This window comes from Pelophylax lessonae (genome assembly GCF_965119305.1).
Source record: "Pelophylax lessonae genome assembly, chromosome: 1".
Lineage (NCBI taxonomy): Eukaryota > Metazoa > Chordata > Amphibia > Anura > Ranidae > Pelophylax > Pelophylax lessonae.
In genome coordinates this window covers 49,215,401-49,241,518 of record NC_138768.1, presented here as the reverse complement: position 1 = coordinate 49,241,518, position 26,118 = coordinate 49,215,401, and the positions used below count along the sequence as shown (strand labels likewise).

Genomic DNA, 26,118 nt, shown 5'->3' with positions numbered 1-26,118 from the left:
AGACAACAGTTCTGGGTTTGCTTTTCACAAGAAGCATTGCCTGATGTGAATGATGCCTCACACAAAAGAGCTCTCAGAAGACCTACGATTAAGAATTGTTGACTTGCATAAAGCTGGAAAAAGTTATAAAAGTATCTCCAAAAGCCTTGCTGTTCCTCAGTCCATGGTAAGACAAATTGTCTATAAATGGAGAAAGTTCAGCACTGCTTCTACTCTCCCTAGGAGTGGCCGTCCTGTAAAGATGACTGCAAGAGCACAGCGCAGACTGCTCAATGAGGTGAAGAAGAATCCTAGAGTGTCAGCTAAAGACTTACAAAAGTCACTGGCAAATGCTAACATCCCTGTTAGTGAGTCTACACTACGTAAAACACTAAACAAGAATGGATTTCATGGGAGGATACCACAGGGGAAACCACTGCTGTCCAAACAAAACATTGCTGCACGTTTACAGTTTGCACAAGAGCACCTGGATGTTCCACAGCAGTACTGGCAAAATATTCTGTGTACAGATGAAACCAAAGTTGAGTTGTTTGGAAGAAACACACAACACTATGTGTGGCGAAAAAGAGGCACAGCACACCAACTTCAAAACCTCATCCCAACTGTGAAGTATGGTGGTGGGGGCATCATGGTTTGGGGCTGCTTTGCTGCGTCAGGGCCTGGACGGATTGCTATCATCGAAGGAAAAATGAATTCCCAAGTTTATCAAGAGATTTTGCAGGAGAATTTAAGGCCATCTGTCTATCATATGAAGCTCAACAGAAGATGGGTGTTGCAACAGGACAATGGCCCAAAGTATAGAAGCAAATCAACAACAGAATGGCTTAAACAGAAGAAAATACGCCTTCTGAAGTGGCCCATTTAGAGTCCTGACCTCAACCCGATTGAGATGCTGTGGCATGACCTCAAGAAAGCGATTCACACCAGACATCCCAAGAATATTGCTGAACTGAAACAGTTCTGTAAAGAGGAATGGTCAAGAATTACTCCTGACCGTTGTGCACGTCTGATCTGCTACGACAGGAAACCTTTGGTTGAAGTTATTGCTGCCAAAGGAGATTTAAAGCGGAGTTCCGGGCACAAAAAAGATTTTTTTTTTTTGTGCCCCTCCGCTAGGTATGCCGCACCTGAAAAGGAATTGGATAGTTATTTTTTTTTTTTTTGTTTACTCACCTTTTTATTGACGATCGTAAATACTCACCTATGACAGCTTCCTCCTCCAGCGCCGCGGCTCACCCCGTCACTTCCTGCCTCGCGATGATTCCTGGGAGCTAAACGTCATAGCTCCCAGGAATCAATGCGCCGCACCGGCCCCGCTCGTCATTTCCGGGCGACGCCGCATTCCCCTGCTAAACAGCTTCTGGGCATGCCCAGAAGCTGTTTAGGAATGTGCGGCGCCGCACCGGAAGTGACGAGAGGGGCCGGTGCAGCGCATTCTGGGACACGAAGACGCGGAAGAAGACGGAGAAGAGGACCGCGCCGGCTTCAGCTGCCCACAACCGAGATGGAAACGCTGTGGAAGAAAACTTCTAAGTAAGTATTTCTTAAAGGTAAGTGCGAACCGGGACAGATCAGAGGCTAGCCATTGTGGAATGTGCTAGCCCTGACTGTCCCGGGGGTATGTTCAAAAAAAAAACGATTCTCTGCCCGGAACTCCGCTTTAACCAGTTATTAAAGCCAAGGGTTCACATACTTTTTCCACCTGCACTGTGAATGTTTACATGGTGTGTTCAATAAAAACATGGCCAAATTTCATTCTTTGTGTGTTATTATTTTAAGCAGACTGTGATTGTCTATTGTTGTGACTTAGATGATGATCAGATCACATTTTATGACCAATTTGTGCAGAAATCCATATCATTCCAAAGGGTTCACATACTTTTCTTGCAGCTGTATAATGTTTGGGGGTTCTAAGTAATTTTTTAGCAAAAAAAAAACTGATTTAACTTGTGCACAAGTGTCAGAAAAAGGCCTGATCCGGAAGTGGTTAATAAGGGTGAAAAAAACCCCATAAATAACACTTGTTGATTTTGCCAGAAGTCTAGTGAGCTGATAACTTTCTGTGCATTACTGTCTGTGCTGCACTCCTAAAGGGCATGTAAACCCTTACAAGGAACTTCTCCTATTTGGTCTATTAAATTATTCAAGGATTGTGTTTGATAATTGAAGAAAAAAAAACTGTCACTCATGTCAGAAATTCACAGCTTTCTTGTGTTCTCTGCACACTTCCCGTATTATCTTAAGCAGCCTTCTAGTCATTATCTTGGACTATAGAACGATTACCTTCCTGTTGTAGAAGTTGGGGGGGTGGTATAGTAGTTTAGCAAAAGACAATTAGACATGGCTGACACCACTCGGTCCACAAAAATGGTTTGCTGTCAGCCTGCAACAGGACTTACGAGCTGAATAGCAGATCTACAGATATGTTTATTAACTTGTAGTATTTTAAAGAGATAAAGGAGGGCAAATGTGCATGTATGGCTGTAATGTACTGCATATAGGTTTGTTTCTTTTTTTTTTTTATTTACTTTTGTGTTGGCATATGCTTTAAGAGAAATAGAGGAGATATTCTGTAGTCTTGTCCTAGGGGTGACAATGCTGCCCCTCCATAGATACTGTACAATGAGCGAGTGTTGTCATCCTAACACAGGAATTATTACTGACAGGATCACCAGATGTACAGTGCCTTGCGAAAGTATTTGGCCCCCTTGAACTTTGTGACCTTTTGCCACATTTCAGGCTTCAAACATAAAGATATAAAACTGTAATTTTTTGTGAAGAATCAACAAGTGGGACACAATCATGAAGTGGAACGAAATTTATTGGATATTTCAAACTTTGTTAACAAATAAAAAACTGAAAAATTGGGCGTGCAAAATTTACTTTCAGTGCAACAAACTCTCTCCAGACGCTCAGTGAGGATCTCTGAATGATCCATTGTTGACCTAAATGACTAATGATGATAAATAGAATCCCCCTGTGTGTAATCAAGTCTCTGTATAAATGCACCTGCACTGTGATAATCTCAGAGGTCCGTTTAAAGCGCAGAGAGCATCATGAAGAACAAGGAACACACCAGGCAGGTCCGAGATACTGTTGAGGAGAAGTTTAAAGCCGGATTTGGATACAAAAAAATTTCCCAAGCTTTAAACATCCCAAGGAGCACTGTGCAAGTGATAACATTGAAATGGAAGGGGTATCAGACCACTGCAAATCTACGAAGACCTGGCCGTCCCTCTAAACTTTCAGCTCATACAAGGAGAAGACTGATCAGAGATGCAGCCAAGAGGCCCATGATCACTCTGGATGAACTGCAGAGATCTACAGCTGAGGTGGGAGACTCTGTCCATAGGACAACAATCAGTCGTATAAACTGCACAAATCTGGCCTTTATGGAAGAGTGGCAAGAAGAAAGCCATTTCTTAAAGATATCCATAAAAAGTGTTGTTTAAAGTTTGCCACAAGCCACCTGGGAGACACACCAAACATGTGGAAGAAGGTGCTCTGGTCAGATGAAACCAAAATCAAACTTTTTGGCAACAATACAAAATGTTATGTTTGGCGTAAAAGCAACACAGCTCATCACCCTGAACACACCATCCCCACTGACAAACATGGTGGTGGCAGCATCATGGTTTGGGCCTGCTTTTCTTCAGCAGGGACAGGGAAGATGGTTAAAATTGATGGGAAGATGGATGGAGCCAAATACAGGACCATTCTGGAAGAAAACCTGATGGGAGTCTGCAAAAGACCTGAGACTGATACGGAGATTTGTCTTCCAACAAGACAATGATCCAAAACATAAAGCAAAATCTACAATGGAATGATTCACAAATAAACATATCCAGGTGTTAGAATGGCCAAGTCAAAGTCCAGACCTGAATCCAATCGAGAATCTGTGGAAAGAACTGAAAACTGCTGTTCACAAACGCTCACTGAGCACGAGCTGTTTGGCAAGGAGGAATGGGCAAAAATGTCAGTCTCTCGATGTACAAAACTGATAGAGACATACCCCAAGCGACTTACAGCTGTAATCGCAGCAAAAGGTGGCGCTACAAAGTATTAATTTAAGGGGGCTGAATAATATTGCACGCCCAATTTTTCAGTTTTTTATTTGTTAAAATTTGAAATATCCAATAAATTTAGCTCCACTTCATGATTGTGTCCCACTTGTTGATTCTTCACCAAAAATTAGTTTTATATCTTTGTTTGAAGCCTGAAATGTGGCAAAATGTCGAAAAGCTCCAGGGGGCCGAATACTTTCGCAAGGCTCTGTAAATAAAGGGAAAAAAAGTCTAAGGGTCTGCGTAACAGATCTGGATAGGTTTGAGATTTGGACCATTGGGGTTACTGTTCAGTGTAGAAAGTTTCATAGAGAGAACCACTGCTTACAAAGTTCTGGCCTTTCAGTACATACCATAATTCTAAGGAGGGTGTTTAACCAAGCGGGTTTATAAAGCAGTAATTCTGATATTCACTGCCGTTGAATCTTCCAGGGGCATTCATTTCAGTGACAGTTTCACGCTAAGGCCAGCCATATATGGGTCGAAGTTCTTTCGAAAATCTTCTTTTTTGTTTGAATTTTGCACCATTAGGGAGAACATCAAATTTGAGTGATCAGGCATGTTGGAAATTTTTTGAAAAATTAATGATTTTCTAATCAATGATGGGAGAATAATGTGAGAAGAATAATCCAAAAAAGAAATGCGCATGAAAATAAAGGAAAGAAAATTCATGGGAAGAGAGTAAAATCCCCAGCCACTAAAATTCTTTTCTGTAGCAACATGGGGTGAAATTAAAGGCTTGGTTGGTCAAATTTCAAAATCAATGATGGCACCATCGGATCACAAAATACACACACATTTTCTGATTTTCGAAATAAAGTTTGTTTGGAATTCGACCCATGTATGGCCTACATTACGAATTGTCCTTCCTACAGCAATAAGAGGAAGAGTTCCTCCAGTCTCCATTAACCACATCCAGTCCGGCCAATAGCAGAATGATGGCCGGGCGGTGGTTCCATTATCTTGACTGGGCGTTGTATGACATCCAGCAGGATAGGCCGCTCGTGCGCGCTCCCGGGGTTGCGTGGCGATTGGTAGTGCGATGTGTCGCTCTGACACTGCATCTCCGATCTTGGTAAAGAGCCTATGACGTAGGCTCTTTACCATGTGATCAGCTGTGTCCAATCACAGTTTAACCAGCAAGTGACAGTTATGGGCTTTCCTCTATTCGGTGACCGTGTGAGTAGAGGAGAGCCGATAAGCGGCCTCCTTATCCGTGCCGCCTCATCAGTGAAGGAGAAAACTTACTAACAAAATTTTATAACAAGCGAAGAAAAATGGTTTTGTTTTTTTTGTTTTTTTAAATATTTTTGGTCTTTTTATATTTGTTTAACAAAAAATAAAAAACAAAGTGGTGATCAAATACCACCAAAAGAATGCTCTAGTTGTGGGAAAATTTTTTAAAAATGTCATTTGGGTAAAGTGTTGCATAACTGCGCAATTGTTATTCAAAGTGTGACAGAGCTGAAAATTGGCCTGGGCAGGAAGGGGGTGAAAGTTCCCATGGATTGAAGGGGGTAAAGTATAACTAAAGAAAAAACTCTTACGTTCCAGGTCCCTTCGTCTTTGGTCTTCAGATACCTACAATTCTCCCATGCCTTCAGGTCCCAGTTTCCGTCCGGGGGCTCTCAGATGGTCCAATCAGACCTAGAGAGGGTTTTGAGGTACGATTGCTCGGGGAGGGCGGTGTTGACCCTCTACGCGCATCTCCTTCGGGTCCACTCTCCGAAACTCACTGGTCTCCTTGCTCGCTGGACCAGGGATGTCCCGGACTTGGACCAGGAGGACTGGATTAACATGTGGGAACAACCATTTCAAATGTTAGTTTCTCTTTGTGACAGACTTATCCAATTCAAGATTGCCCATCTCACCCCGCACCGGATGCAAAAGATCCATGCTTCCCACTCTCCGGAGTGCTGGCGGTGTGGCCAGGTCCCGGGGGATTTCCTCCACATTTTCTGGACCTGCCCCCACCTTTCTGCATTCTGGTCTGGGGTGCTCCATATGATCAGCCGGGTCTCCTCTGTTTCGCTGGATCCTTACCCGAGGATCTGTCTCTTGGGACTGCTCGATGACTTGGTGACCCGGGTGGCGGACTGGACGTTGCTTGGCCTTTTACTTTTTTATGCCAGGAAATCTATTGTACTTCACTGGCGACGACGCTCCCCACCCACGGTGCACCAGTGGCGGGTCTTGGTGAACTCGGTTCTTCCCCTATACAAAGACACGTATGCCCACAGGGGGTGCCCCAGAAAGTTTGACAAAGTATGGTCCAGATGGTTGGCTGACTCATCCACAGCTGGCAGCGATTGAGGGGGGCCTCGCCCTATGGTTCTGTACGGTCTGATGTTCCTTATCCAAGTGCACAGTTGTACCCTGGGGTGATGGGGGATTTTTCAGGTCTACTATAATGCCACCTGGGTGGGTCTTGTGGGGCCCTTTGCACTAGCTACATGATCTGTTGTTTGCTCTTATGTGTCTTCTTCTCAGGGCCCGTGCATCATTATATCTACTGTACTCTATATTGGACCCCTGCGTGGGTACTATTCCTTACATGCCTACATGACTAGTAGATTCGGCTCCTGTCTGAGCCTTTGCACCGTTGTTTGTTTAATTTGTTTTGTTTTTTTATGTTTATATTTCAATAAAAAGATTTTCAAAAAAAAAGAAAAAAATTAGTTTTGGATAGAATGAGGAGGAATTAGAACCCCTGTCAGGTTTTTATTGCAGTCTGTGTCCCCATTAGGTAGATGCACCCCTTTTTTTTGTGTTTACCGTTATCACTTAATGTGAAATAAAAACCCTGAACAAGAATAGAGGGAAAATCTTCTGATGGGGAACCTGGCTCTGATGACCACTTTGAATGATGACGTCGCTTTGGTTGGATTTCCTCTAACTGCTTTGGCTATGGGACAGGAAGTAAAGGGCGATCCCCTATGGGACACAGATGACAAAAATAAAACTGTCAGTGGTTATGGTCCTCCTCCTTTAAGCTGGCCATAGATAGTTCAAATCTGCTGCTAAACCGACCGATATTCGATTCCATCTATGGGCAGGCTGATTGTATCCAAGTTGATCCATTGATTGACTTGGGTACAACTAGCATGTTGGATTTCTTAATGAAGGTATTGAAGGTCAGCGCAACTTAAATTTACGCTAACACCTATACCTTTTATTATCACTGAAGAAGTCACCCCTTCTTGTCTAGCTGCAGCTCCTTTATAAAATGAAGTTATTCAAATCTATTTACTACCATAAGCGCAGGTACCCACATTGAATTCATGTTGAATTTCTTGCATGCGATTATTGCAAGCAGCTATAGCTGCAAGTTTCTTTACTTGTATTGAGCTTCCAGATTCTCCATACTGCAATAGAGAAATAATCCAACCATAGTCCCTGGTTAAAATATTTAGTCTCAATGTCCTTTTTATCTCTGTAGGTCATCTGGATCCAGGACTGTCTTCATGTGATAAATTACCCCCTAGCGAGACCCAGAATAACGAGGGTGAAATAAACATTGCATCTTCGGGCAGCGAGGTGGAGATAGTCGGGGTTCAAGAAAACGCAAGGTATGTCAGTGACTGGGAGTCTTTTGGATTGCCAGTCCAGCTTCAAGTGTCCGCTTTGGATAGAGTAAAGAATAATTTGAGTCTCACTCAGTTTCTCCCCCTTAAGAATGTTTACTTACCCTCCATGTGTGGACACAACATGAAATGAGAGGAAATGCTTCCTAAATAAGGGAAATCCCCTCCTAGACAGTTGCCACAAAACCAGTGTCCGAATGTAAGATTTTTCCTATTCTTCCTGCTCTGGTCTACCTCACTTTCAGTACCTATATGTAGGGCTGAGCTGAGGGGTAGGCAGAAGAGCAGATGCCTTGGGCTGCGGGTGCAAAATGGGCCGTACCTGCAACCTTTGATGCTGAAGTAGTTTTTGGAGTGATGGGCACTTTGGCCTTTTTTTCTTTGTTCTCAAGGATCTTGTTCTGAAACTGCCTCCTGGCATTTTCCGGAAAATCTTGTGTCTTAAGCGAGATAATGTATTATTTGCTTATTGTAATAATGGTCACCAAGATTTTTCTAAACCGCCCCAAAAACTACACCGGTTCAGCCTTATCGTTGCCTTGGGGCTCTTTTAGGCCATGGTAAGTTAACATTATGCACATGTCGTCATGCAATGTCTGAAAAGTATATATCAATTGATTACCTTTCTCTTTCTTCCCACAAGGTTTGTCCACCCCCGGGGCGGAGTTATACAGAGAGTATCATCATGGAAGCATGCAGCTGGCTCCCAGTATAACAGCTCCCACCAAACGCCATCATGGACAGGGGTGACTCCCCAGCAGAACTGGACTGCCCCTCCAGAAGTAGTTGACCTAACTCTGGACGAAGATTCAAGGCGCAAATATTTACTGTAAAGCCGGGCCCTCCCTGTTTCTGTCCCCATTTCCCCTTTTCCTCCGGCACAATCCTTCCATTGAGGTTACACATGCTCTCTTCCAGGAGTCCGGGAATTTTTATGGTTTGATGACCCATGCATTAACAAGCACATTTAGTAATTTTATTTTTTTTATTTTATTTTTTTCTTCACCTAAGCGGCTGGCCAAATCCAATTTTAGATTACTACCCTTCCCTACCCTCCCCTGAATTGCAATACCTGTCCAGAATCATCAAGGTATAAAGCACCTTTCAGTTTTTCCCTTATTGCTAATTTAAATGCTTTGTTTATTAAAAAAAAAAATAATATATGCATAAGTATTTATACTGTATGATTAGAAATAAAAATTGATAAGGATGCTTCCTCAGCACATCAAGCAAGCTCAACCCCCCCTTGTTTGCTATTGGAGTTTTTAGTTCAGGGATATTTCTATGTATCAAGGTAGCCATATTCTGACTGATTATGCCACCTTTAATCCTCTGGTGTCAGGTGGAAGGACAGCCATGTCGGGGCACAAAATGGCTGCTGCTGTTGTGTACAGGAGGTAACATGTAATGGGACTTTGTCGTAAAGTTTTCTTAAAGCAGAAATGTACTCTCCTTCAGTCCAGGAATGCGATGTCCTGGAGCTCTTTGCCGGCCACTGACATCTTTGGGCGGCTGCCTTCCGGGTCTTCATTCCCATATGCTGTCATTGGCTGGGCTGAGATGTCATCGCTCCTGTGCAGGAGTCCCATCAGCTTTGGCATTGCCGAATTTGTACAATGGTGGGGAGGGGGTAGGCAGGCAAGTCAATTTAATGCGGAAGAGACAAAGCATGTCTCTTCTGCATTAAAAATCTTGCTTGTTCGCTTTTTTAAGCACAAAGTTCCTCTTAAAGCTTTGATGCAAGCAGTCATTAACTGATTTCATCCCCCACGTACTATCTTCTCAGACACTGAGGCTGGACCAATACATGGAGTTATGACCCCAGATCTAGCATGAGGCAGTTGAGTCAGTAATTAGCTGCATTAGAGTCCAGTAACACAAGTTTCTGGACATTTGACTGAGCCAGTTTAAAGGAGATTTCCTTTACAAATGGGGAACCCCCCCCCCAATCAGTTTTTTGTAAGTCACATTAGGAATCTCATTCAGCTGTCCTGAATTTGTGTGGTCCTATCTTCAAGCCTATCACAGATCTTGGTCTTCTGGTGCAAGAGTGACCGCTTGCAGTCTAATATTCTGCAGGTGGGGTCAAATTTTGATTGAGCCGGACGTTCAGTGCCTTAAAGTGGTTGTAAACCTTAGACATGAAATATGAAGCATATACCTCCTATAGTGTGTACTTGTCTCAATTAAGAGCACTACGTTTCATTTATGTCTTCTGCTTTGTTCCTCTGCAATCAGCATGATCCTGACACCAAGAGAAACATGGTGACAGGGGAGGGACCTCCAGCTCATTGACAGCCTCAGCTCTGTACCTGTGTGGAGAGGGGTGTGTTTCTTCCCTCCAATCAGCACTCAGAGCTTTTCTCACCCAGCTCTGCAGAGTGTGACTTCAGCTCTCCACCACCTTTTTTTTCTGAATTCTCAGGCAAGCTTTATAAATTCAGTACTTTGAACAGATGTAGAGAAGAGATGGCTGCAGATAGGTATACAACTTATGTAGGAGGATTTGTTTCATCTGTGTATTACCTGAGGCAAGTCGCTTTACTGGGTATATGTAAGGCTTTACAACCACTTTAACTGAACTTCAAGCTGTCGGGACAATAGGAGCAGTCCCTTGTGTGGCTGTACAAACTACCCTTACTTTTTCTTACCAAAGCAGGTAATGGTTACTATTTGAAACTGCCTGCACCATACATGTGGCCTTTTTTGGCAGATTAGGCCTTAAAGCAGAACTCCAAGAATATATAAAGCAATTACTTTGCTAACCTGTTAGGCATCCATTAATGAACGATGAACTGCATTAAACAGAACTAGTATAGGTTAATACATTTTTCTAAGATTTCTGTAGTCCTCAGCACAGCAGACTGGGAGGAGGGGGGCTATTACTGCACACTTTTCAATAATTCATGGTACCAGTCTTGGCACTCTTACCAGGTTGAACATGCTTGCAGGAGGAAAGAGCAGAGGGGTGTGACCTCCTCTGTATGTGGCTTTTCCTTTTGTTGCCCAATACCTCACTGTGGCAGAAGAGGTCCCTTTAATGCCCTTGGGGAGGTGGGGTGTTATAGTAACTCTCATAGAGCCCTGTTATATCTGAGTGGAATAGCTGTGATATCTGTTTTACTTCATAGTTGCACTGTAGCTGTAGATTGAGATAGAGAATTTGGAAGAAAAGGTTTTGCAGGAAAAGCCATATTGCTACAGGAATCTCCACTTTAAATTATCCCACTTGAAGGCTCCCCTGCAGTTATCGCTATGGACTGGCAGTAGTGCCAGTGGTCTTCACTGTTACATAACAGCCTTTAATTACATGGTTGCAAAGAGCAGAATGACAGATTAATTTTGATGAGTTGCAGAACATTTGTGGTTTGCCTCATTTAATAATGACCCAAGTTTTGTATCCAAAGAATTTGTTTTAAACAAAGACAAAGTTGGCTTTTCTTTTGAAGTTCCATTTTCTTGTGTTCTGTCAACTACCATACTTGCTTCCAAAGTATTTTAAATGGCAAGTCCCTTCACAGATAATTATTTCACTGTTTGGAGGACTCAACATACTTCTTCAAGACACCACTCTTGTTTTGAAGGCAGTGAAAAGTAGTGGTTATTTTACATACTCAGTCTCTCTTAGTGTTGGTGGGCTTGGAACCAGAAAAGTCGTTGGGCTTCCCCATCTTGGTGGCCTCCGTTTGGGTGAGGATGATGCCTTATTTTAGTAAAATAACTGAGCTTGGGTACAGATAATAAAAAGACCAGCTGCTCTTTATATCCATAAGTGACCCGAAGTAGAGCAGGTAAACTCTAATTGTCTCCCTGTGCTGGTTTTCATGAACAGCCAGGTGTCCATTGTGTGGCCAATCCTATCATACTGTATTGTAGGTAATGCTGCATACCTTTTAGAACAGACATGTTGAACTCCGATAGAATAGAATCAGATTGTACGGGGTACCTTCATAAAGAGCCAGGCTTCCCTGATTGTTAGAATACTGCAATATTTGTGGGTTATAATGCCAGGAATCTAATATACTAAACTATTTAATTGTAGATATTTAAGATTACATTTGTGGATTAGATAACTGCATCTTGCAACATTTTAATTCTAGTAAGTAATAAACATTTTATGGAGCACATAAAAGCAAAACTGTGTACCATAGATTTAGTAACGTTTTTGGCTCTCAATGTCCAAATAAACCTGTCAAGTCGTTTTAAAAGTAAAAGCCCGTATTTAAGGCCCCCATAGACAGCCTGAATTTCACCTTTTCAGCACACCAAAGAGACACCTTTGGTTTCTCCTGTCTACTCTAACAGCGGGAATAGAGGAATCTTCACTATATTCAGGCAGCAATGGCACCTGCAGCTGCTGCCGAAAAGTGACCATACCCGGTTCAGTCAAACCAGGAGCTGAGGGCCTCCCACATGTCTAATTTTAAATGTTTTAGCAGGCTTTGGCTGAAATTCAAGCCGTCTGGGAGGAATAAAGTGATTTAAACGTTCTATACAGTGGGTATAGAGAAGAATCACCCCCCTTTAAAATAATCACATTTTGTTGCTTTGCAGTCCGAAATGAAGACACACCATTTTTGTTTTATCCAGCTGTATTTACGCAGGACAACTTAAACCCTCGAAGTGAAAGATAAAACCCAAATGTGTTAGAGAGAAAAAAAAAAAAAAATCAAAAACCGAATCATTTATTTGGAAAATGGATCACCCTCTTCCTAAAAATTGACTTGTAAACTCAATCAGGTGTAGTTAATCACCTTCTCAATGTCGCACAAAGCCATTTGACTTTCAACTGTGATCATTTTGATTAGCTCAGCATGAAAAGAGCTTTCCTGGAGCATTTCAGTCCCTAATAGTGCTACTAAAGCAAACAATCAAGTATAGATGGAAAAGCAATATCAAAAGATTTCCGAGATAGTTGTGGACAGGCACAAGTCCAGAGACGGATCCAAACACATTTCAAAGGCTTTATCAATGCCTAGAAGCACAGTGAAGTCTGTTGTTAAGTAGAGGAAGGTATTTGGTACAACCTAGACCCTCCCTGGATCAGGACATTGCCCCAAACGGGATGAAAGGGCCAGGAGGAAACTGGTCAGAGAGGCTACAAAGAGGCCTACAGCAACTTTGAAGCAGTTGCAGGAATGTATGACAAAGTGGTCATTGTGTACATGTGACAATATCACAAATTCTTCACAAATGTGCCTTGTATTGGGTGGGGGGGTGCAAGAAACAAGCCACTACTCAAGAAAGGCCACACGCAGTCACGAATGATCTTTGCCAAAACACACCTTGATGATTCTGAGGCCACATGGAAAAAAGGTGTTATGGTCAGATGAGACTAAAATTTAATAATTTGGCCTCAACACCAAATGATATGTCTGGCAGGAATCCAATGCAGCTCACCATCCAAATAACACCATTCCTACAGTAAAGCATGAAGGTGATAATATCCTACGGCACAATTGGCACCCGCTGCGGGGCCGATCCACGGCTCTTTCTCTGAATGGACACCGAGAGCTGTGACTCGGCTCAGGTACCCTATAGCAAGGTACTTACTGTGGGGTCACTCAACAGGAGGGAGGGGCCAGGACAGCCATGGAGGATCCAGGCTGCTCTGCAAAACCAAGCGCATAGAGCAGGTAAGTATAACTTATAACATGTTTATTTTATTTTTATTTTTTAAAAGACTACCATCACTTAAATAGAGACTTATCCCAAGAAAAACTGGGTTCAACAAACTACTGACACGAGGAGGTGATCCTTTTTCCAACTCTGATTCTCTTTGAATTTTTTTTTACTGACATGGTGTTAAATCTTTCACTTGGATGCAATAAGCTGTGATTGACAGCAACAGGAGCCAGTGACCCCCAATCCTGTCTCTGTCCATTGAGAAGAGAGAGTGAAGAGAACCACTGCTCTCGGGCACAGTGCTGGATTGAACTTGGTCTCAGGTAAGTATTTAGAGGGCTTGGGGGTAGAGAAACTGGGCACACCCAATACAGAGAATGCATTAAGTTAAAAGGAAAAAAACCTTCATCCTTTACAACCACTTTTAAGTTACAAAATGAAACCAAAATCAAAGCGCTACTCTGAGGAAGTTTTGGGTAATTAGAGGCTATGGGGAGTCTACCCTTAGATGGAACTTTTACTTTTAAATGTTTAAAATGGCTGACAAGCTCACTTTAAATTGATTTATGCTCCAAATGTTATTACAGCTTCTTTTCACAGTGTTGCAGTTTGAGTAGTAAGTGCCCTAAAGAAGGAATAAGTGGCTGCATTCTTACTGGCACAGGGTACAAACCCAATTGCCTCAGTTGCTTCATGTGGTGGTCCACCTCACCTCCTGAATGTTTTCCCAGCAAGAAAGGGATGGCGGGCATGGGGAAGGAAGTCATAGGGTAGGCATCATTTGGTAGGGTAAGGAAGTCGTGTAGTGTTTGGTGCAAAGCACACTGTATATCCAAGCATAGATGACACAAGTGTGGCTCCATACATACTTCCCCCATGGTTTGGAGTCAAACATGCACTAAAGCCCCACTTTTAACACCAATCTGAATAACAACTTGGAGACCCTCAGAGATTCTACTGGACTCAAAGTTCCTTATATTTATACTATTTTACCCTTCCTTCATGGCAGCTTTGTCTTTTTACCTTTCAGCTGAAATGTTGAGCAGCCTCAACAGCTTTTAAAATTATCGAGCAATAAGATTTACTTTCACATAGTTCTTTGATCTCCACTCCCCTGACCATACCCACTGGAACCTATGCGTTTAACAGGCCATGTTAAGACTGTGCAAATACATTTTCTATATTGGGGCATCATTATTCTTTTTTCAACTTTCAAGTTTTTATAGCACTCACTTTTGTAAAAAGTAAGTTTCACAAATCTCTATGCCTCCCATCTATTTTAAGTTATTAAGGCAAAGATTCAAGAATCTAAGTCCAAGCATTTCATTGATGAAAAAAAACTGTAATACAAGGTATGACACAGTCCTCTCCCTAGCCAATATCTGTAGCTGCCCCATATGGTTTGTGCCTGTGGAGGAAGCCATATTGTATATTGAAAAATTGTTAAACGTGTATTCCCTTTAAACAGTGGTATCTTACCTGCATTCTTTTAAAATGTATCAATGACATTGTAGTTAAAGGAGAAGTTCACATGAAAAGTGAATATTGATCTTTTTTGTTTTCTGCGGTCTGGGGAGGGGCGGTACCAGTCATATTCTTTACATGTCAACCACTTCCTCTCCTTAAAGCCCATAAGGGCCCGCTTATTGAGTGTGAGCTTCAATTCTCTGATGGCTGAAACCTGTTTTGTGTAAATGACACAAATTTACAGTGGTCTTTATACACACTGTCATTGACCACTTATTTTGAGTGAATGACCATTTCTGAAAATTTTGCTCCAGGGCCTTTAGCAAAGCTTATTCATCTACACAGAAGTCAATAGCTGCTTTTTCTGTATGGCCACCTACAGATGAGAAATCTACCTACCACCAGAGAGAAATACTTTTTACTTTTAGCTCTGAGTGTGGAACTTCGGGTTGTAAAAGCATTAATCAAAGTACAGGCGTTGGACAAAATTATGGAAAGCGTTATAGTATAAAATCGAAAATTGCCACCTAATATGCTGTTGGACCACTTTTTGCATCTAAGAGGGCCTGAATTCTCTTGGTAATTGACAAATATGACTCTTGGATGGATGGGATGGATGGTGGATAATGGAATCTGATACCACTCTATGCAAAAATCCGGGTCACAGTTCTGCTTAACCTCCTTTTGTCTCTTTCGGTCAGTTGACCATGTTGACCACGCTTATGCTTACCAGGGAATGTTTTCCCGGAAACAGTATATGCTGTCATGATATTGCACCTCGTGACACTGCAAATAAATTGGCAAATTCAGTCACAGAGGCACCAACTAAGCGGCACCAACAATTTGCCCTCTTTGAAGCTCCGAAAGCTTTGACATAACTCTGTATTACTAGTGGCACGTGCAGTGAATGATTAAAGCGAGGTTTTCCACCTGTTCCCTAGGTGTCTTATCACACAGTGGAAGCAAAAGAATGTTTCATCACTTCCGCTATCAGTGCAAAACATTTAATCACTTTCACACCTGCAGTAGTGTTTCTATATTTTTATCCAACCCCTTTAATTTTCTCAATAGGCTCTACATGGCTAAAACTTTGTGGGTACCTCAACCACTACCCTTATCCAGTATGAGCTAGTTCCATTACAAAACCTTTGGCCCCAATATGGAGTCACCCTCTACGCCTGTAGCTAGAACAGCCTCCAGTTTGCCACAAGAATTTGCAGTGTCTGTGGGAATTTGTAACTATTTATTCAAAAGGGCCATTGGTGAGGTCAGATACTGATGTGCGTGTAAGACCTTGGCTCATTAGTTCCAACTTATCCTTATCCCAAATATGCTCAGTAGGGTTGATGTCAGGGCTTTGTTTGGACCACTCCAAGTTCCTCTTCATCAAGCTGGTCAGCTGCTGCTGTCTTTATTGGTCTGGTTCTATACACATGAACTCAATAACAGGGAGGGATCTCCACGTATTTTTGGGCTTATATTCTCAGCACAGCTCAGAATAGAATACACCACTCCAAATGTGCTGTGAATTTGTTGATTCAATAGCATGCTTGTAATGATATATGACAGGGATAGACACATTTAGATGCCAGGCATAGTTTAGGTTACTATTCTGTATGATGTTATTGCTTGTTGGCTCGTAGCTGCCCTAGTTAGCGTTCTGAAAAATTAAGCCCGTGCAGTTGAAGCAGCATCCTTCTAAACAAGGACCACTTATGAGGCTTCTGTTTGATCAGTTAAAGTGGAACTTTACCCATAACAATTTGTTAAAATATTATGTTCTTTAGCAAGGAGCATACATTCCACATGAATAATTTTGCTACCAAAGTTATTATGTGCTGTAAATTGCCTCCAGGACTGCTCCTGTTTCTTCTTACCAGAGGCAGCCATTTTGCTGAAGTCCAGAGCCCCAGCAGTAAATCATAACGCGGAACTAAACCCATTGATTTAATGCTTTCAAAAAAGTTACGTTCCTGAAGTGCTGGGATTGATAACTCGCATTTGCTTGTGTCCTTAACCCAAACTGTCAAACCATCAAATGACTGGTTTCATGACTGATCACATGTGTAGCACTATGGCAGTTGCAGATCGAACAGAAACAACGTTCCTGACTGTAAAGTATAGGAGGGTTTAATTCTGCTTCAAGTCTGTTATCCGATAGACTTCTACAAACTCGGCAATGCCTAAAAATGGAGGGCAACCGAGCATGTGCAGAACTGGGTAAGACTTGTGTATTACTGGATTTTACACATTATAGGCATTTTATTTTTAGGCCTCGTGCACACTGGACATTTTTACAGCGGCTGTTTTTGACATCAGGTGTTTTTTTTTTTTCTGCAGGCAGTAAACTCCCCAGCAATGTTATCATATGTCTCCATGCACACATAGGCTGTTATCAGCAGTTTTTGGCAGGGGTGTTTTCTGGCTGGAAAAAAACCCCCAGAACTATGGCACTTTTCCACTGCAAATACCGGCTCGGCCCTGCTTGGCTCTGTTTGTTTGGTTTTCCACTGCATGGTACCGCATGGTACTGTTTTGTAAACGGTTCGGTACGGTTTGCTTTTCCACTAAAGTAAAGTGGGTGGGATAACAACGATTCTCTGACCAATCAGTGGCTAGTGGTGACAAACAGTCAAGGCTGCATGCAAAGGATTGTGGGATATGGTACTGGTACGACCCTCTAGGAACCACAACTGAGGTGGTACTGTTTAAGCGAGCCGTACTGTTCGGTTCAATGTAGTGGAAAAGCACCACCGTACCGAACCGTTCCAACACCGTACCATGCAGTGGAAAAGCGCAAAAGCGAGCCGAACCGTTCGGTTCCATGCAGTGGAAAAGCGCCACTCGTGGGTTTTAGAAGGCGTTTTTCAGCTTTAAAAATGCTTCAACTCTGTTCAGTGTTTATCAACATTTTTGATACCTAAGTTTTTGTGGGAGTATAGCTTTGCTAAAAAAAAAACGCTACAGCTGAAAAAAGCTAAAAAACGCTACTGCAAAAAAGCTGAAAAACTCCTGCTGCAGCTTTCTATTTACATTTGAGAACGTCCAGTGTGCACGGGGCCCTAATGTTTTACATAGCTATACCTGCAAAAGGGGCCAGCCTAGTGTTTTAGCAGGACTTAATTTTCTGACTAAAGCAGACACCAATTGGCCAACTACCCAAAAGGGGAAAGATCAGTTGGACAAGTTTTAAAATTTTCTTGTTCACTATTGTGCCTAACATACAGTGCCTTGCAAAACTATTCACCCCTTGGCATTTTTTGTGTTTTGTTGCCTCACAACCTGGAATTAACATGGATTGTTTGCGGATTTGCATCATTTAATTTACAGAACATGCCTACAACGTTGAAGGTGTGTTTTTTTTTTTTTTTAATGTGAAGCATACAACAAATAGGACAAAATAACAGAAAAAGTCAATGTGCATAACTATTCACCCCCCTAAAGTCAATACTTTGTAGAGCCACCTTTTACGGCAATCACAGCTCCAAGTTGCTTTGGATAAGTCTCTATCAGCTTGCCACATGTTACCACTGGGATTTTTGCACATTCCTCCTTGCAAAACTGCTCCAGTTCCTTCAAGTTAGATGGTTTGTACTTATGAACAGCAATCTTTCAGTCTGACCACAGATTTTCTATTGGATTGAGGTCTGGGCTTTGACTAGGCTATTCCAACACATTTACATGTTTCCCCTTAAACTGCTCAAGTGTTGCTTTAGCAGTGTGTTTGGAGTCATTGTCCTGCTGGAAGGTGAACCTCCGTCCTAGCCTCAAATCACGCACAGAGTGGTACAGATTTTGCTCAAGAATATCCCTGTATTTAGCACCATCCATCTTTCCCTCAACACTGACCAGTGCCCCAGTCCCGGCTGCTGAAAAACATCCCCACAGCATGATGCTGCCACCACCATGTTTCACTGTGGGGATGGTGTTCTTTGGGTGATGTGATGTGTTGAGTTTGCGCCAGACAGCGTTTTCTTTGACCGAAAAGTTCAATTTTAGTCTCATCAGACCAGAGAACCTTCCTCCATACATTTTGGGAGTCTCCCACATGCCTTTTCGCAAACTCAAAACGTGCCATTTTGTTTTTTGCTGAAAGTAATGGCTTTCTTCTGGCCACTCTGCCATAAAACCCAACTCTATGGAGCGTACGGCTTATTGTTCTCCTATGTACAGATACTCCAGTCTCTGCTGTGGAACTCTGCAGCTCCTCTAGGGTTACCTTAGGTCTCTGTGCTGCCTCTCTGAGTAATGCCCTTCTTGCCCGGTCCGTGAGTTTTGGTGGGCGGCCGTCTCTTGGCAGGTTTGCTATTGTGCCATGTTCTTTCCATTTGGTTACGATCGATTTGGGGATCATTAAAGGTTTGGATAATTTTTTTTTATAACTTAACCCTGACTTGTACTTCTCAACAACATTGTCCCTTGTTTGGAGAGTTCCTTGGTCTTCATGGCAGTGTTTGGTTAATGGTGCCTCTTGCTTAGGTGTTGCAGCTTCTGGGGCCTTTCAAAAAAGGTGTGTCTATGTAATGACAGACCATGTGACACTTAGATTGCACACAGGTGGACATTATTTCACTAATTATGTGACTTCTGAAGGTAATTGGTTGCACCAGAGCTTTTTATGGGCTTCATAACAAAGGGGGTGAATACATACGCACATGCCAATTTTCTGTTTTCTATTTCTAAAAAAGTTTTATATGTATGTATGTATATATATATATATATATATATATATATATATAAAATATTTCTCATTTTACTTAGACTATTGTGTTCTGATCCTTCACATAAAATTCAGATTAACAAAACATTGAACTTAAGGCTGTAATGTAACAAAATAGGTAAAGTCAAGGGGAGGGGGTGAATACTTTTGTGAGGCACTGTAAGTCAGCACTGTTTCTGTCCTACTGTGCCCTTACCCCCTTCATTTGGTTAATCATGCATGAATGGTTGTGCTCAAGTGGTAGCCTGAATGATTTGAGATTGGTAATAGTGTACTTGCACCGTCAGGGCTGTTACAAACTAACAGAATTTTTCAGGTGCAATGATGTTGGGAACTCTGTGGTCAGTCCATCATTCGTCTCCTCTCCTCTTGCATGTTCGAGTTTTTTTTTTCTTTTTACAGACTGGTGGGTGGGAGGAGGAAGTGTTGTGGTAGTGTATTCTGGACTATCCTACTTCCTGATGTCCCATGAGACTGGGAGGGGGATGTGTGCAAATGCAGAACAAAAGGCTCGCCCACTTTAAATAAATCAGCTTGGAAATGGGGGGGGGGTTCACCAAGAATTTAGTTTATTGGTTATTTCTCCAGAAACCACACCTTTTAAATACCATCAACCTAGCTGACTTGTGTCAATCATTTCACGGCTTACACTAGAAGCAAACACTTTCTATACTTAGGTGAATGCAGATAACCGGACAATTTCTGTGACTTCCAAGTAATACTGAATGAGTTTACTTGCATCACTGTCAAACCTTTCAGCCGGGGATCCCCATCACAGAACAAGACGGTCACATTTTATTTTTTGGTTGAGCATGCACATAAGCATATGTAGATACAGGATCATTTGACAGTGTCTAACTAGGCTTCCTACTATTTGTGCACGGTTTTATTTTTTCAGATGATTATGTATTTTGTCTGTTGTTGTTTTAATTTTATTTAAAACACTACTTTGTATTCCTTTTAACCGATTTTTATGTTGGTCAAACTAGCTAACGCAATCACTGGATGTATGTGGGTGTTTAGAGAAGTAATGAAATGCCTAGCTTTAATTATTTTTTTCCCCTTCCACTTTCATTTTTTAATTCCTATTTTATTTTTTTCTGAAATTTGAACTTTAAGCCGTTGTTTGGCTTGAAGACGAATGCACTTGACGACTGTTGAGATACTAAAGTGTATGTGATGCCTGCACAATAAGCTTTATTGAATAAGGGCAAAGAATGGTTGGTATACATATGATAGCATTGGCTCCATGTGGATTTTCCTGTAGCTAGCTTTAAGCCCCGTACACACGATCAGATTATCGAACGATCTGTCGTCTGTTTTTTGTTGCATGCTAGTCTGATGTGGAAAGTGAAGAGGTTATTTTCATACGAAATTTTCCCGTACGACAGAATTCTACTTTAGAAGGGATGTCATGTGTTGGATTGCTTTGTATGTATTCTTTCGTCTCTGAGCATGCCTAGTCTTGCTCTTAAGATTTTTTCCGTCAATCTGTACTAATGAGACGAAAATCCGACGTTGTTTTGACGGACGACAAAAATTATATAGCCTGCACATCGGGATTTTGTCAGCCGAAAAAGTCTGAGTCGGCTGTCGAAAGCACCATACTAACAATCCGAAAATCGGTAGATCGTCGTCGGACAAATTTTCCCTACAGATTTTCTTATCGTGTGTACGGGCCTTTAGGTTCCATTCACACTTGTGTGACTTGTCGTGCAACTTTGGACACCAAAGTCGCATGACATGTCGTTCCCCATGTTTTCCAATGATAACGATTCATATATATGTGGCTTAAAGTTGCAGCGACTTCAATGTAGTTAATTCATTACTTTGGCCCGACTTATGCAACTTAATGGCCCTAGACTTCAATGTTAACCCTCAAAAGTTGCTTGAAAGTCATACAATGCAACCGTTTTCCATTATCACTGTTCAAAGACAAAGTTGTATCCAAGTTGCACCCATCCAAAGTTGCACTCCAAAGTCGGTGCAACTTTGGAGCTGTACAAGTGTGAATGAAGCCTTAAAGGTTCTTTCATGCTCCCAATTTTGCAAAGGAGGAATTTGAATGTATGCTCAAGGTCAGCAGAAGCTGAATAAATTATGCTGGCCACATATGTATTAATCCCACAAGATTTTGATAGAATCAACCAACGATCCATCACATTGGATTGTCCACAAAATTCTATTTCGGCTCATTATCCCAGAATCATTTTGTGTGATTTTTTGACTCAAAGCCAGCAGATTGAGTCACTTTCACTGAAACACACTAAATTATTTACACATGGAACACTTGTTGTCACAGCATAGTCCATATTAGATTATTGTGGGCAAGTTTGCTGTTTGTGTGCTCTGACTTTGTAACATTTGATCAATGATATGGTTGGAAACTGATTTCGGAAAGAACAAGTGATGCATATACGGCCAACATAACCAACAGTTCTTCAGGCACAATGATGCATTTTTGAGGCAAGGGGTGCGGGATGGATACATCTTTCATTAGTCCATTATTGGAGGGAGCAAGGCAATAAATACGAAGGCAGCCAACGCTTTTCAGAGGCAACAATCCCCCTTCATCAGGGCTTTAAGTAGGTATAGCTTCTGTTGGACACAATGCTAAGCTCCTGGGTATCTCAATCAAAGCCAGGGAGATAAACAGTAGTGGGTGCCTATGTCACATAGAGTATGTCAATGCTTCTTACAGACACCTCACTGTTTATTCTCCTGACTTTGATTGAGTTACCCAGGAGCTTGGCTTTGTGTTTAATACAGGCTGTTATAATTTTTTAAAGCCACAATTTTATTTATTTTTTTTGTTGTTTAGGAAATTTAGTTAGTACAGTATCAATGATATAGGGAATTTATTGAAAGATTATGGAAATGCTGTCTGCATTGAATTTAAAGTGGAGTTCTGGCCTATTTTGCAACTTTAGTGATTCCTGTAGTGCTCGCTATGCTGATCAACAATTGGGAATTTTCAATTTTTTTCAGGGGTCCGTTACCTTATTTTCAGGACATTTTTGATTGTACTTCCTGCTTCTCCCCCCTCTGTGGTCACGGCCACCGACATCACTTCCACCTTTGCATTGCATCCTGGGAGCTGTTTGTCATCACTCCCAGGAGGCTGGAACTCCCAGAACACTCCCTGGAATCAGGAAGAAGGACACAGCAGATTACACTGTGTCTTCAGATGCCCACATCTAAGATGGCCCCGCCCAGACAGCATTTTTAAAAGTAAGATTTTGACTAAAATCCAATACTGTACACCTTGTAAGTATGAGAATAGCGGTTCTGTAAAGGGCGATGGATTAGTATTATAGGGGTATTTTTAGTTAAAAAAGGTATTTGAGGCCGGAACTCTGCTTTAATAGAATTGTATTTCCTTTTTTCTTTTTTTTTTCTTTTGTATGTAAGTTTATTTTTATGAAAATTAAATAAAAATGTATTAAATAAAAAAAAAAAAAGCCACAATGAAGGGGGATTTTTTGCCCACAAAATGCCTTTTTGTTATCACTTGCTGAACCAATATTATGCTTTTATTATGCACTGTTGGTGTACCTTCTGGCTCAACTATACGTTTTTCCATTAGTCTCACATCATTGTCCCTCCATGTTGTATCATGGTGTTGCTTATATGGAAATGGTCGCTGACACTAAGATTTATATTCTATAAAAAAGGGAGGTGGTAGAATGCCTCTAGCAATCCCCCAAAAAGTTTGTTGTCTAACCTGCTTGTCGACATATGATTACCACCCTTTCCGAGGGAGAAAAATCTTGACCTTACTATCCTTTAGTAACCTGTTCCAGATTTACTGGCCAGGCCTATTGAGATACCAAACAGATGGTAACCCCAATGAGAAACGTGGAAGCTAGCAAATATAGGCAACGTGCTTTCCTCCCACCATTCCCTCAGTAGGTGTCATCCAAGATTCAGCATTTACAGGCAACTAGGTTTACCCAGACAATCCATTCAGTTCATACCCAGTCAGGTATAGTTGGTAATTTCAAGCAGATTGCACAAATTAACAAGGATACGGCAAAAAGAGCAGGTCTTTCACTGACTTAGCCTATTGTGGTTGCTCTGTGTGTTTGCGTTCTAAAAAAAGCCCATAGGCCCAAGGGAAACAACTCCTCAAATGACATCCTTTCTGCGATGATGAATTATAGCGTAGTCTGGGATCTGTTGGATTACTGTGCATACCTTAAGCTGGCCTAATTGACTAATTGAAATTCAGCAGGAACCAGATGAATTTCAATCCATCTATGGGGTAGGATGAAGCAAAATCCTACCCGATGGTTGTACTGAAGCGGCTTCATTACAACCAGCCTGTTGGATTTTTTCATATGATCTCTGAAGCTGGCAGCAGTGATCATTGTATTCCAATGGCAGCGAAAAAACCTCCCGTTGCGCTATTTTTTTATTCTGACAAGCGGGAGGTTTTGCTGCCATCACTGATTGTGTTGAGGGAATTGAGCAATTTTCTTTCTTTCTACCTGTGGTTGCATAATGTATGGCCAGCCTTAGACAACACAGAGTCCTTCCTTAGACATTTTTTTTAAATGAGGCCTATGGGCTTTTTTGATAAAGCAAACACACAGAGCAACCACAATAGGCTAAGTCAGTGAAAGACCTTCTGCTTCTGCCGTATCCTTGTTAATTTGTGCAATCTGCTTGAAACTTACCTGAACTGAATGGATTGTCTGGGTAAACCTAGTTGCCTGTAAATGCTGAACCTTGCATTCCGATTGTACAGTACACCTAGAATTTACTGAAACCATGTCATATAAAAGTGTAACTAAAGGCAAAACTTTTTATTTAGTTTTTAGAGTCGGGAGAGATTAGATCACCTGTCAGTTTTCATTTTTCATTATTTTATTGCTGTCTGTGCCCTCTGGGCGATTCACCCTCTCTATTTGTCCTGTTTGCCATCATCATTGAAAGTGAAAATAAAAATAGAAACACAAATGTTGGGTTGTCCCCAGAAAAGTAATAGAGGGGAAATATTCCAATGGGGACACTAGTTCTGGTGACCTTGCAGGGATTCTTCTCACGTCTGTTTTTGGCTATGGGACAGGAAGTGAAGGGAAATCTCCCTTAATGGGAAATAGATGAGAAAAAAATGACCGAATAGGGGCTTTAACCCTCCCTTACTCTATCCAAAATGTAAAGAAAAGTTTTGCTGATCTACTTGGAGGTTTACATAAACCATCCTTTCACTTCATATCTTGGTAGGTGCAAGATTCACCATACACATTACAACTATTGGTGCACCGAAATGAAAATTCTGGATCGAAAATTCAGGATGCACTTGGCCAAAAACCAAAATGACCAGTTTAAAAAAATATATACATAAATGTATAAAATCCATAATTGTAATAAATTCAACTTTATAGTTCATATCATGAATTTAAATGCGCTTCCCTTGCAATGTTAAACAATCCTGCTTGCCGCATATTTGGGCAGTTTAAAATAAATGCACCTCTCTATTGAAATACATTAAACCGCAACACCGAGTGTTTTTGCTGTGTTTTCAGAGTTACAGAAGGTATGAAAAACGCACCGCAAACGTGGTAAAATCGCACATTTTTCGGCGCCCATTTTAGGCACCTTTTTCCCATTGGCAAAACGCATATCACCCTATTTTCAGACGATAATTTTCAGCGCCCAATAGATCGGTGCATCCCTAAGTTACAACATGACCATGCAATCTTTGTACATTCAACTTTTACAGTAAATGTACCAAAACCTATGAGGGCCTACGTTATCCTATCAATTTGTATCTAATCGGGCAGAAACTTGCTCTACAGATCTAAAGATTTTACAAATAAGACTGTAACCCGTGTGGTGAATTTGAACTGTAATGTGTATGGAAGTGCAGCGATTGTACAATCGGATTCTACCATGTGTGGCCAGCTTAAATCTTTGCCTTATTGAATGAGCTAGTGTGCTGCGGATAAGTACACCATTTGCAGTGACAAATCAGAATGTATGGGCATTGAAAGTCGTGTGGTGTCATTGTTCCTAATATTACTTTGTGTCTTCCTTTTATTTTATTTTTTTAAAAGTTGCTCACTGGCCCCCCCCCCCCAATTATTTCAGGATTTTTGCGGGTGCGAATCTCACCGGTCTGGTGACCATTCGCGCCCTCTCTTGGTTCTGAAGTGGTTACAAACACAATGGATCCTTTGTCATAACGCAAAGTGCAGAAATCTATCACAGCCAATCAGAAGTTGGCTTTCATTATTCTGCCGGTTCCAAGCTTCTAATATCAGATTGGCTGTAATGGTTTACAGTACTCCACTGCTGAATGACGTGTTTTTTTATTTATTTTTTTTATTTTTTATCTCTTACTCCATTTCCATCTAGTTTTTGGTCTTCTGGGGCAGGGAGGGGAAGAAATAAGAGTGTTATTATAAATACATATATTTTTTGGTGCAAGACGAGACCTTCTGTTTTTGAAAACGTCTGTAGAATAAAAGTTACAACTATTTTAAGACCGAATAAAATAGAGTGAATTATTTAAACAACATTGCTTGTGCTTTATTCAAAATGTGACCCTTCTCTTCAATGCTTTGACCTGAAACGTTTTGCAGGATGTTGTGGTTTAGAGAGAATGTCACTAATTTCTTTTTTTTTTTTTTATAACTTTGTCATTTGTGGT

At 41.4% G+C, this 26,118-nt stretch overlaps 1 protein-coding gene and 1 long non-coding RNA gene across 3 annotated transcripts in view; both read left to right on the top strand.

Moving 5' to 3' along the window:
- ARK2N (arkadia (RNF111) N-terminal like PKA signaling regulator 2N) overlaps nt 1-9,056 on the top strand; it is a 93,332-nt gene extending 84,276 nt beyond the window's left edge. For both annotated transcript variants that reach the window (XM_082243530.1, XM_082243531.1), the window contains 2 exons: nt 7,504-7,633; nt 8,292-9,056. In XM_082243530.1, coding sequence (XP_082099656.1) covers nt 7,504-7,633; nt 8,292-8,481 — 320 coding nt within the window. In that variant the 3' untranslated portion in view covers nt 8,482-9,056. The remainder of the gene's footprint in view (nt 1-7,503; nt 7,634-8,291) is intronic.
- LOC309553501 overlaps nt 1-26,118 on the top strand; it is a 1,012,307-nt gene that overhangs the window by 413,835 nt on the left and 572,354 nt on the right. The window lies entirely within an intron of this gene.